The 13877-nt window shown below is 38.2% G+C and overlaps 1 protein-coding gene across 2 annotated transcripts in view; it reads left to right on the top strand.

Moving 5' to 3' along the window:
* Positions 1 to 12293, top strand: part of CLSTN3 (calsyntenin 3) — a 42201-nt gene extending 29908 nt beyond the window's left edge. For both annotated transcript variants that reach the window (XM_087957306.1, XM_087957305.1), the window contains 4 exons: positions 1060 to 1205; positions 1315 to 1450; positions 10987 to 11204; positions 11288 to 12293. In XM_087957306.1, the coding sequence (XP_087813432.1) occupies positions 1060 to 1205; positions 1315 to 1450; positions 10987 to 11204; positions 11288 to 11455 (668 nt within the window). In that variant the 3' untranslated portion in view covers positions 11456 to 12293. The remainder of the gene's footprint in view (positions 1 to 1059; positions 1206 to 1314; positions 1451 to 10986; positions 11205 to 11287) is intronic.
* Positions 12294 to 13877: the final 1584 nt, after the last annotated feature.

The following is a 13877-nucleotide window of genomic DNA, read 5'->3' as shown; positions in this document are numbered from 1 at the left end:
ATCCCACCACTGGCCCCTTCCCTTTTCAATGTCTACATTAATTCCTTGACTGATCTTTCACATAACCCAGACTGTCATCCTCCCAATTTAGCACAACACAAAATCCCAATACTTCTTTATGCCGATGCTGTTTATGTTACCTCAGTCCAACTCCAATTGGACTGAAGAGAGCTATTGCAGCAACATTGAAGTACTGCAGGCAAAATCATCTGATCCTCAATTTTGACACATCAAAAACCCTCGTTATTATCAATGCAGTTTCTCTTTCTCTGTCTTTGTGTTTCTCCAGGGGGCTAAATACAGTTGCTTTGCTTATTGGCTTGTCTATTAGACTGATTTCTGAGCTGGCATCCATGCCTGCAGGGCTTTTTCTCTCTTCTGGATTCATTTCAGTTTCCTGATTGGAAGTTTTTCAGTTGCTTCCAGAATATTAAATTGCCTCCCCCCCCCCACTCCCCATATATAGTACCTAAAAGTCACAATTAACTTAAAACAGTAATAAAATTGGTCTTGGAGACAAATGGAGCACTGAGGGTGGGGGGAGCATCAGAAGGATGAGTTTGGGTGGCCTCATGTGCAACTTGTGAGAAAGTTAAGTGATGGGGTAAATAATAGTTGTAAATTGGCTGCATAGATCATTTCCTGCTGCATGTGAGTGAGGTAAACAGTCTAGATTTTTCTGCCCTGGGAAATATGAGCAGAGCGGGGAATGGAAAAGCAGTGGCAAAGTTAAATAGGCATTATTTTCCTGTTTTTTCCATTATGACTTTTACAGTATTTCACACCAGGCATTTTCTTCATTTGTAAATTAAGTTTAGTTTCCCTTCTAATCTCTTTCCCTCCTCTCATCTCACCTCCCCATCCCATCTCATCCATCCCTTCCCTCCCCTTCCTTTCCAATCCCATCATATGATATTATATCACATTCCTAGGCAGTTTATAAATTTAATATACAGTAACATATAATAACATCTCACGAAACACAGAGCAGAAAAATAGCCAAATCTGAACCTGGTCTACTTGCCATCTTTTTTCTTGATGGTCTTTTCCCACATGTAGGGGTGGAGAGCATCGCTGTGTATGAGGAAATCCTTCACCAGATCTCCTATTGTATCCGCCATGGTGCAGCCCTTTATGAAAGAAAGTTTCGTCTTTCTTGCACTGAGATGAATGGGCGTTACTCCAGCAATGAGTTTACTGTTGAGGTAAGTTTCACAAGTGAGTATGTGACACTCAAAAGTCTCTCATGAATTAACTGAAGCAGAACCAGTTGGAATATAAAGTAATTTGAACATAGTTAATTTCCCTCTACAGGTGAATGTCCTCCACAATATGAATCGAGGCGCTCATCCCAACCACATTATGAGTGGCCAGCAGTTCACACATCGAGGCCACCATCTTCCTCCAGAGCTTTCTGGGCACAGTCTGGCTAATGTCCACCGTAATTCCAGTATGTACCAGTTAATATACAAAATACAGACTATGAAATGGTAACAAGAGAAAGCAGGTTAGCAGATACAATTTTAGGGCCCGAACAGAGGAGACACAGCAGATCTGAAATGGACTCCTCCATATAATTTTATTCAGAGCAATTATAGTAAAGGACAGGGAACCTTAGGAGCCGTGGTGGGATTCAAAATGTTTTACTACCAGTTCTGTGGTGCAGCCACCCCCGCCACCTGTTTTTGGGCCTTCTGGGCCTCAGAGGAGCCTCAGGGGGGGTGTTTTTGCTCCCAGAAGGCTCCTCTGGGGCCAGGAAGGCAAAAAAAATGGAGGGGGGGCTGAGCCCCTCCATTTTTTGCTTTCCTGGGCCTCAGCAAGAGGAATCCCGGCACAGTTGATCGTATGAACAGCTGATTGTCGGGAGGGGAAAAAAAGAAAAAAATACCTTAAAGGGTGAGCATCAGGTGGGCGGACTGAGTGAGCATCGGGCGGGGCAAGCGAGCCAGTGGTGACTGCGTGACCGGGTCGGGGGCATGGACAGCCAGAACTTACTACCGGTTCGGTGACCCACACCAAATCCTTACTACCGGTTCACCTGATGCGGTGCGAACCAGCTGAATACCACCACTACTTAGGAGGTTTGTAAATCGAGAAATAATCCTTCAAGAGAGTCTTACATTCATCAAGGAATAAATTAAGCCCAATGTAGAGGTAAAATAAGACCACTTGCCCAGATTTCAATTATTGCATTCAGAATGTATTTGAGCAAAACTGCATTTCTGTGATTCATCTTTGGATCCTGGGGATTGGAGAGCTTTTGCCATAAAGCATTTGTTGTTTTAATAGCATGATAGTCACTTAAATGATTATCAAAATTATCTTTTTTGCAATTCTTATTTAGTAGTTTAATAACTTCATAACCTTGAGGCTGAACTGTCATGAGAAGTATAGAACCCAATGCCCAGGAGAAAGAACCATGTTTATTGCATTGATAGGTCGTTCCTTACAAGAAAGAGGGACACCCCCCACACACACCAAACAACAAGAAAGTGAAGATTTTTATAGAAAGGGAAGGAATATCCAATTTGCTGGGCAATTTAAGGAAAACTTTAAAAAAAATATTGGTTTTTAAAACAAACATAAACAAACAAAACATAAAAACATCAAATCATCTTCCATATATGTACATAAAGTGTGCCGGTTGGTTTACAAATTGTTTTGTGCTTCCATTTCATAGTCTTCAATTATAATTACATTGTATATAATCTCGTATTTTCAATCAATATATTAAATACATTAATATCATTATTAATCATTTGACTATACTTTTATTCATTCATGTTTTCCAAAATGATCATATTTAACTTAATTTGTTTTATGACAATTCGTATTATCATCCCAGATCTATCCTAGAATCATTTTGTAGATATAATAAGAAAAGAATACATCTTTATATATTTATTATATTCTAAAAGTCTACCTATTTCATTACTATATTTTATTGTCTAACCATTTGTAGAATAGATCCCAAATTTTATAAAATTGTTTATCATCTTGTTCTCTAATTTCAAATGTCAATCTACTCATCTCAGCACATTCCAATATTTTCTTAATGATTTCCTCCTGTGATGGTATTTTCTCATTTTTCCAGTTTTTAGCAAATACAGTCTTAGCCGCTGTTAATACATTTACAATCAGGTATTTCAAGTCTTTACTATATATTTCAGGTAAAATTCCCAATAAAAATATTTCTGGTTTCAAATCTATATGCTTTTTTGTCATTTTTTCCAACCACGTGTGGATTTTAGTCCAGCATTTTTTAGCATCCGCACAAGTCCACCACGTATGATAATATGAGCCAGGTATCTGATGACATTTCCAACATTTTTCGGATTTATTCTTGAACATTCTTGCTATTCTTGTCGGGGGAAAGTGCCACCTGTAAAACATCTTATACAAATTTTCTTTATATGCTGTTGACATTGTCATTTTATAATTTTGAGACCACAATTTTTGCCATTTCTTTAGATCAATCCCATATCCAAAATTCTTCCCCCAAGCAATCATAGTTTCTTTAACTTGTTCTTCTTCTAGTTTAATTTCTAATAAATAGCCATACAATTTTTTAATCACCTTTTCATCAGTACCTGTCAAAATCTTATCTAAGTCAGTCAGTTTTTCATAGAAACCTTCTCTTTTAGAATCTTTATCATACCTTGAATGTATTTGCGCATATGAAAACCAATTCATCTTTATACCTTGTTCCTCTAGTTTTTGTATAGATTTAAGTTCACCCTTTTCATTCAATATTTCACCATATCTAACTGTTTGTTCCTTTTTGTATATTATAGGATAAGAAAATGCTTCAATAGTCGATAGCCAGACTGGAATTTTCAAATAACATTGTCTTTTAATCTTCTCCCAATTGAACCACAGAGACTCCCGTATATAATGTCTTCTAAAGTACCACTGTGTTTTAGTTCCTTTATACCATAAAAAAGCATGCCACCCCAACAACAGATCATGTCCTTCTAGTGTCAACAATCTAGTATTTCTTAATGTTATCCATTCCTTAACCCACATCAAATTTGTAGCTTGGTAATACAACTCCCAATTAGGCAAACCAAATCCTCCTCTTATTCTAGCATCTTGCAAAAGTTTTAACTTTATTCTCGCTTTCTTACCTTGCCATATATATTTCAACACAATTTTATTTAAATCTTCAAAGTAGTCTTTTCCAAGCCTAATTGGAATTGTTTGAAACAAATATAAAATTCTGGGTAATATATTCATCTTGATTGTTGATATTCTTCCTATTAATGACAGTTGTAAATTTTCCCATTTTGCCAAATCTAGCGCTATCTGCTGTTTAAGTTTGATATAATTATTCTCTTTTAGTGTACTGCATCTTGCTGTCAAGTGTATCGCCAAGTACTTGATCTTATTCGTGACCTGAATTTTCAATAGGTCTGCCAATTCTTCCTTTTGTCTTGATAGCATATTCTTTGTCAAGATCTTTGTCTTATCTTTATTTATTTTCAAACCAGCCACCTTTCCATATGTCCCTATCTTTTCTATCAATTTTGATGCTGTTTCTAGTGGGTCTTCTAAAATAAAAACCAGATCATCTGCAAATGCTTGCAACTTAAATTCTTCCTTTTTAATTTTCATCCCTTTTATATTCTTTTCATCTCTAATATTTCTGTTTAGCACTTCCAAACTTAACATAAACAACAAAGGTGATAGTCTTGTTCCTTTTCTTATATCGATAGATTCTGTCAGTTCTCCCTCTATCATTACCTTGCCATCTGCTTATGATATATAGCTTCTATTGCTTGAATAAATTTTCTAGCAAAGCCCATCTGTTCCAGCAGTAATAACATGAATCGCCAATTCACATTATCAAATGCCTTCTGTGCATCTAGAAATATCAAAGCCATTAGTTTTTCGGGATGTGTCTCGTAGTATTCCAAAGTGTCCAAGATTACTCTCATATTGTCTTTGATTTGTCTCTTTGGCAGAAATCCATTTTGGTCAGGATGGATAAAATTATTTAAATATTTTTTAAGTCTTTCTGCCAATATTGAAGAAAAGATTTTATAATCTGCGTTTAGTAGGGAGATAGGTCTATAGTTCTTGATTTGTAATGGATCGGTGTCCTCTTTTGGAACAAGTGTGGTATAAGCTTCTGACCATGATTTAGGTATCCTCTTCTTTAACATAACTTCATTCATAACTTCTAGCAATGGGAAATTCAATGATTCGTGTAATGTTTTGTAAAATTCTGCCGGAAGTCCATCTGGGCCTGGTGCCTTTCCATTATTTTGTTTCTTAAGTGCTTCAGTTAACTCCATCATCGTTATATTGCTTTCTAACACTGTTTTAATCTCTTTAGGTATCTGGGGTAAATTAGCATTCTGTAAATACTGTTTAACTCTTTCCTCATCAATATTCTCTTGTGTGTATAGTTTCCCATAAAAATCTCGAATAATTTCCTTCTTCTCTTTACTACCATAGCAAACTTGGCCTTGGTCATCTATTAATTGCAATATTTTCCTCGATTCTTTCTCCTTTCTCAATTTATATGCTAACCATCTACCTGGTTTATTTGCGTCTTCAAAATAGTTCTGTTTGGCACGTCTAATTTTTTGTGCTAATTCTTCTTTTTCTATTAGACCCATTTTATGTTTGGTTATATCCATTTTTAACTTAATGTCCTTTCTCTGTGGCATTTTCTGTAGCTCTTTTTCAAGTCCTTTATACTCATCTTCTAATGCCTTAGAGGCTAATCTTTTCATGGTATTTCTTTTCCTTGTTTAGTCTATTATCAAGCCTCTGGCATATGCCTTCATTGTATCCCATACATTCTGGATTGATGTATCTTCTTTTTTGTTTTCTCCAAAGAAAAAGGCCAATTCTATCTCCATCCACTGTGTGAAGTCTTTTCCCTTTAAAATAGTATTATTTAACGTCCATCTAGATCTTCTTTGTCCTTTCCATTTAATTGTCATCGGATTGTGATCTGCCCAAGTACTTGTTTCAATATTTATTTCTTGAATATTAGTTAACAATTCTGTTAACATCCATATCATATCTATTCTGGACCATGATAAGTGTCTATTTGAGTAGAAGGTGTATTGTTTAGTTTTAGCATTTCTTTCTCTCCATGTATCTTTTAAGTTTATTTCATCTACCATTTTAAAAAAAGATTTAGGGAGAGTCTTTCTATTTTGCTTTATTGTTTTCTGTGCTTTGTAATCCAGTTTATTGTCTACAATTCCATTAAAATCTCCCATCATAACTATATTAACATAGTCCAGTTCAATTATTTTCATATGTAATTTTTTATAGAATTCTTCTTGTTTGTCATTCGGGGCATAGATTGCAATCAGGAGTGTTTTCGTATTATTGTCCATTATTTCCACCATTAATATTCTTCTGTCGTCATCAGTATAAATCAATTTCGCTGAGATGGTCTCTTTAATATATAAAACCACTCCTCTTTTCTTACATTGTGTCAAGGAAGTGAATATTTTCCCTAATTTTGGCTGTATCAATAATTGTTCATATTGTTTTTTAATATGTACTTCTTGTAGGCAGATTATATCAAATTTTAATTTCTCTAATTTATGAAAGATCTTCCTTCTTTTAACGGCTGAGTTAAGTCCATTTATATTAATTGTAATCAATTTTTTCTCTTCCATGGTTATATTTTGTAATTAGGTTTGAAAGCTCTCGTGGATCTTGGTTCACGTTGTTCTTTGGCTTCCTCCTTTCCACCTACTGCACCTTCTTCTTTTTCAGTCGTCATTTGGGAATCCTCTTGAAATTCAATTAGTGAAATTTCTTTTTCTGCCTCTTCCTCCCCTCTGAAAAATTCTGTGTAAAATGATTCAGCTTTCTCAATTGAGTCAATTCTATATCTCTCTTCTTGCCATGTAAACATTAAACCTTCTGGAATCAGCCATCTATAATTCACCTCTTTTTTAAGTAACAATTTGGTCAAGAATCAGTATTCTCTTCTCATCTCTCTCACTCTTCTAGGTACTTGTTTCAAGATCACAATCTCCTTATCTTTGTATTTCAATGTTTTCTCTCTTGCTACTTGCAATATTTGCGTTTTAATGGCTTTCTTTGTAAATCTGATGTGAACTTCTCTTGGTAAGCTATTTCTCATCGCATATCTTGTAAAGACTCGTTAAACCTCATCTATTCCATCCATCATCTTCTCTTCACTTATTTCCAAAGCTTCCTGCCAATATTTCTATCATTGTCTCAGCTAGATTTTGTCCTTTTTCTTCCTCTATGTTTTGGAATCTAAGATAAAATTCTGATCTGTCCATCTCCCATCTCAGCATACCATTTTTATCTTGTTCAACCACAGTTAATCTGTTATCAATGTCTCCAATCTTCTTGTCTCTTTGTTTATCTTCTTCTTCAATTTTTTGGAGTCTCTCATCATACTTCATCATCATTTGTTAGATGTTCTCCACTTTTTCATCAGTTTTCCCTGTTCTTTGTTCTTTGTTCAATGTTCTTTGTTCAATGTTCTCTATTCTCTTTTCAATATTCTCTGATCTTGTTTGAATATTTTGAATTCCTTGCATAATCATCTGCAGGGTCACTTTTTCTTGTTGTTTTTCTTGCCTTAATATTGTCTGTATTGAACGTTGGCCTCCAGATGGTGAAGAGAAAGAAGTGGAAGTTGAAGAACCAGGAGCTGTTAATTTCCTACTCATTTTGAGGAGTTCAAGATCTTCAGGTTCTTCTAGACCTTAATCCAGTTGTAAAATAACCAATTGCAGTTCCAAATAAAAATAGTAGGAAAAAGTAGGAGAATAGTAAGAAAAGAGAAGCCAAATAGTAATAATAATAGAAAAAGAAGAAAAAAATTCTTCAGGTTCTTGTATACCTTAATCCAATCGATTGGTTAGATGACAGTAAAAATTCAAAATGATGGAAAAGACCATAAACACACCATGAAAACACACACAAAAAGAAAAAGTTGTAAAATCCTAAAAAAGGCGAAAAAGTGAAGAAAAAGGCTAAAAAGAAAGGAAAAATTCTTCAGGCTCTTCAACACCTTAATCTAATTAAGAGGTCTCAAATATAAAAGTATGCATAAAAATAAACCAAAGAAAAAAGAAAAAAAACCAATATGGAAGGTAGATGGAAAGACAAAAATACCAAAAAGTGAAAGAGAAGAAAAAGGCTACTCCCTTAAAAAGAAAAGGAAGGAAAGCATTAATACTAAAGCTTTTCCTATAAAATAAAAAGCAGATGTAGAAATTTAACTTCCAAAGACAAGAAAAACAAAAACAAAGACAAATTCCAGAGAGCCAAAAATCCAAATAGCTATTGCAAAAAAAAAAAAAAAAAAAAGTAAACTGATGAGAAGGGCTAGCACAGCTCAAAAAGAATAAAAAGAGCACACTGCAGTTTGTTTAATTATCCAAGGCTCTTGTTATAACTCTCTTCTCCAAAGACTTGTCACCTTTTCTTTTCCTAAGCTTCAACACCAGACTGCAGCTGTTGATAGAAACCCAGAAGAGCACCTGTAATAATACTCTCCCGTGCTCTTCCCTCCATCTTATCAAGCAGGCAATGTCCTTGAAAAGAAGTCTCAGTTCTTTCTCAGCTTTGTCTGGTCAAAAGGAAAATAGAATATTTCCAAGCCTCTAGTTGGCAGTGTTACAAAGTTTCTTTAGCTTTCACTTTTCCCCTCCTTTTCCAAGCAAAATATGATAAGAATTAATTAAAAAAGAAACAGATATTTAAAAAATAACTAAAAGGGAGTCTCTGGCTTAGAATATTATAAAATCAAAAAGGAGAGAAGGAGAATATATAAAAAGAAGAAAAAAAAACCAGTCCAGTTTCAAAATATAAGATCATGTGTAGAAAATCCAGCAATGAGAAAAAAAAAATATTACTTTGACATTCCTGTTTAAAATCGCCGCTTAATCACTTCTGTCAAAACTTTTACAGATTTTTTTTCCCCTTAGGGTGTCCTTTCAAGTCTTAAATTAAAGAAAAAGTTCTCACCAAATCGGCACACTCTCTCTTTCCATTCTCTTTCGTTTTGGAGCTGTCCCAACTTCAGCAGCTTTAATGGCTGACTGTTTGCCGCTGGCAAAAAGAGCTTCTCCTGGATCTATCAGGGACTTTGCGATATCCTTGGGATCGACAGGATGCGCTCTTTACATTCACCATCTCTTCGGGACGGTTTAGATCTGTTTGGACCGTCCAGGAGCAAAGATATCGGCTGCGATCTCAGATCTCCAAGATCGCATGCCGTATCGTCGCGATGCCAGCTCCACCCACCCTAATTTAAGGAAAACTTAAGGTTCTTTTCTCTGTCCCTGGGATTATTTCTATTATTGGGCAAAACTGCCCTTTCAGGAGAAGCAGAAGGGTTGGGACACAGGATGGAGAGAGGGAGTGTTGAGGTCATCAGACTGATTATGGGTGGGATATTGGAATCGCTTTACTTGAGCTGCCCTTGGACTCACGGCTCATGTTCTTTGGCTATTTGGGCTTGCAGGGGGATCAGTTTGGGTCTGATAGAATTTAGCAAAGAAAGGAACTCAGATTGACCCTGGTCATGTCTGCAAGATAGGGAGCTAAAAAGCTTTTATTTTTATGCCATTGAGTCTGTTTTTGCTTGTGGCCGCCTGGGCTACTAAAGCTTTTCCTATAAAATAAAAAGCAGATGTAGAAATTTAACTTCCAAGATAGGGAGCTAAACTTCCAAGATAGGGAGCTAAAAAGCTTTTATTTTTATGCCATTGAGTCTGTTTTTGCTTGTGGCCACCTGGGCTACTAAAGCTTTTCCTATAAAATAAAAAGCAGTTTTCTTGGCAAGGGTTTTTGGAAATGGTCTGCCATTGTTTCCTTCCTAAGGCTGAGAGGGAGCGTGAAGTTCAGCCAGCAGGCTTCATAACTCAGGTGGGTCTAGAACTCACTGGTTAGTAGCCTGGCACTTTAACCACTAAACCAAATTCTTTTATTTGCTACATTTATTTTCTCCATTACAGAATTACTGTAGCACTTCCTGTCACTGTCTCTTCATAACCTGGCTTTTGTAAACCTGGGTGAAGATAAATGTTTGGAAGAATGAAGGCAACTGGATTCTGTGTGGGTGGTTTGGCCTCAAATGTTCCTCTGGGTTCCTCTTTTAAGTAAAATGGAGAGAAGGAAAATGGATTCCCTCCCTTTGCTCGCTATTTTTTCCACAGCTGCTTAACAGGCACAGAGAGCAGGGCAAATGCTCAGTGGTTAAGATGCTGGGCTCATCAGCTGGAAAGCAGGCAGCCCAGGTTCGAGACCTGAATTGTGCGAAGGGGTGAGCTCCCACCCCCACCCTTGCCCACCTAGCAGTTCAAAAGCATGCAAATGCGAGTAGATAAATAGGTACCACTCAGAGGTGGTATTCAGCAGGTTCTGACCAGTTCTGGAGAACTAGTAGCAGAAATTTTGAGTAGTTCAGAGAACCGGCAAATACCACCTCTGACTAGAGATTTTACAGTATCCTTCCCCTGCCACGTCCACCAAGGCACACCCACAGAACCGGTAGTAAAAAAATTTGAACCCCACCACTGGTATCACTTCAGTGAGAAGGTAATAGTGCTCCGTGACATCATTTTAGCTACATGACCACAGAAATGTCTTCAGTGCTGGCTCAGTGGCCCTTGAAATAGAGAAGAGCACCCGCTAGTCAACTGGCAGAGTAAAATCCGCAGGGACTCCTTTACCTTTTACCTTTTACAGGCAACTGCTTTTCCACACCTGCACGGGCAACTGTACCATCTTGACAGGTTTTAAACAGTTCTACTGCTCTTTCAATTTTTGTTAGTAGTATTTTCCACTTACCCTTGCTTTCCAAGTGACTGTAATATAGTGATCAAGACTTTGTACCAACCATCGATTTGTTGTTTATATAAAAGTTGTTTATGCCTTTTATATGATCCACCCCCCTCAAAAGTGCCCACCAAACATTATTTCCCCAACCGATTTGGGCTTTCTCTTCTCTTCTCTATTCTGCAGTGGTTCCCAGTGCTGCCACTATAATCATTGTGGTGTGCGTGGGCTTCCTGGCACTGATGGTAATCCTAGGGGTGCTCCGCATCCATTCCTTGCACAGGCGAGGGAGTGAACGGGAGGGCACTGGGGAGCCTGCAGGAAGCCAAGGGAGTGCCAGGGTCAAGGAGAACGAGATGTTCTGGGATGACTCTGCTCTCACCATTATCGTCAATCCCATGGAGGTGAGTGAAGGAAGGGATGGACGGGTGGGAAGAGGGCCCTGTTTTAACTTGGATCAGACCCTGCATCCTTTCTCTTCCCGCAGTCATACCAGAATTGCCAGGAGAGAGTAGCAGAGGCCAATGAATCCAAAGCCAGGGAAGCCGCTGAAGAGGAAGACAGCAGCGATTCTGAATCACCAGACAGTCTAGCCAGCAATGCCATCGATGAGCGGCGCATTGTGGGAAAGCACGATGCCTCTTGTCGCTACTAGAGGGATGTAATGGAAGGGGTAAAAGTGGACCACCACCAAAAGGTCGTGCTTACATTTAATAATTGGGGATATGGCCTGTTTCTACACATTTTCTCTGTTTACATTTTACCCCCTCCCCTTCCTCCTGTTTTCTCCATTGTTTGCACAGTGGGCTGGCGAGGAGTTTTCGTGCATGAGGCAAAAGACGTAATTGGCATCTTCTCCCTCTAAATTACCATTGGGATCAATTTTCAAGGAAGTTCCGTAGCCAAAGCTCATTGAAACAATTGGGAGCTCTGCGAGAGCATTATTGTATATTTTACCCTATGTTATTGGCCACTAATTTTGCTCTGGTTCTGCTCTGCCTCTTGAGGTTAGTGCTTCCTCGGGCCCAAAGCATATCCATTTTAATCCTCGTTAAAAAGAATCAACCGGCAGGGCTCAGAAGAAAATCCCTTCTCTCTTCCAAGATTCCTAGTTCTTCTCGACTTGCAAGCTTTTTGCTTGGACTGGTGGGGCAGGGCCCCCTGACTCAATTCCCAGTTTCGGATTGCCACCACACTTGAGCAGGATAAAGTTAATTGGCATGCTATGTTAAGCAAAGCAGAGAGAAATGAGAAATAAGCAGGGAAGGACAACACAAGGGGTACATCAGAATTCCCAAAATACTATATATATATAATATTGTATATTTTTTCAATGTTGTTGTTTGAGATTCTTGTTTGATGCAAAGAAAAAAAAAACCTGCAGCTTGTGTCGCTTTGTAAAATTGTCAATAATATTCAAGCAAGTAAAGGAAATATTATATGGAAAAGGGAATGGAACACATTTTAAAATAAAAAAGGATTTTAAAAATGTCTACTCTTGGATTTTGGAGTCTCTTTCTTCAGAAACAAGGAGCTTTGTTGTCTTGCAAATGCTCTTACCTGTTGCAGCAAAAATAGGGCAAAGAGATATACATCAAGTCAGCAGTTTTGTTCATCGTTGACCACTTCAGAAGTCTCCTCTGTGAATTGCAGCATTTATTTGTCAAGCAGAACAGTAGAATGTGCAGAGCTCAAGGCTTTTAGGGAAGCTGGATAAGATGACTTTGGTCAAAGATCTGGTGATCTATAGAAGTGTGTTTTACATGTGTATGTACGCATAGATAGTGTCTATGTATCTATGTCAGAAGTATATAGTTATATATTACATATACAGTATGTGTGTGTGTGTGTGTATATATATACACACACACACACACACACACACACATATACACACACACCTTCTAACATGAATGGATGGTGTGTCTCTTCCTCAATCCCTTACTCAGTGGAAAGGGTGGTAGTGACATTCCAACTTCAGGGTTTGGCTGCAAAGCCAGTTATTTTTTGAGTCTGGGATGTAATGTAGAGCTGGCCTATCTCAAGTTGTAATAGCAGCTTCCTCTTCACTATGTTTGAAACACAGGATAAGTGTTTCTCAGTATGGTTTTCTGTCTATCCATAGTTCCTTCATACAGTTCATATATCCTTCTCATTAGGTCTGCTGTTGTACTATCATGTTTCCCTGAAAATATGACATATCCCAAAAACAAGCCCTAGCCCGATTTTCACATCCGCTTGTGAGCTGGGGCGAGGTGCAGGTATAAAAATCAAGCTAGGGCAGGGGTCGGAGTGGAGCTGCTCTACATGCCCTGCACCCGCTTATCCTAGGACTGCTGCACCCAGGCCTCCCACACCCCGACACATCGCGTCGCTGCCCATCTTCTGCAGCTGCTTGCAGCCACTCGCAGCGACACCATGTGACACATTGTGCCAGTGCCACCACTCATGACAGAACATGAGGCTCGTTGAGCTAGTGCCACTGTTTGCGTAATGGCACAATGTACTGCATAGCCTGCTGCAGCAGGTGGTGGTACCAGCACAACGATTAGTGGCATGACAGGTGTCAGGATGTGAGAGACATGGCTGTAGTGGTCCTGAGGTAAGTGGGTAAGACTTCCATGGAAAATAAGACTTGGTGCTTATTTTGGGGTTGAAAATAAGACTGGGTCTTATTTTCAGAGACACATGGTAGCAGGTAGCATTCCATCAGTTCCAGGTTCTCTACTCTCATCAAAGTATGGTTTGCTCCAGTAACCCACTTATCATATTGTCCAGGTTCCTCAACATCTGACTTGGACTTGTTCATCTAGGCAATGTTGGAGCCAACATGACTCTTGTAGTTCATGTCATATTTTGAGGTTGGCAGCTGAAGTTTTAGAGGGTCTTTATACGTATATCTCTAAGTCCTCTGTATCTTTGTCTCTCTCTCTCTCTCTCTCACACACACACACACACAAAATATAAACTCAACCCAATCTAGAAGGAAAGTCTTAGTAGTATAGAAAATTTGCGATATTCAAGTAATTTTTCTCTCTCTTTGCATTTAGTCTCTCAGGGCAGGGGTCTCCAACCTT

The sequence above is a fragment of the Notechis scutatus genome, chromosome 2 (genome assembly GCF_049901735.1).
Source record: "Notechis scutatus isolate UNSWTSFEM ecotype Mainland chromosome 2, rNotScu1.2, whole genome shotgun sequence".
NCBI classification, from domain to species: domain Eukaryota; kingdom Metazoa; phylum Chordata; class Lepidosauria; order Squamata; family Elapidae; genus Notechis; species Notechis scutatus.
Note: the sequence above shows the minus strand (reverse complement) of the source record. Positions and strands in the feature narration are given on the sequence as shown.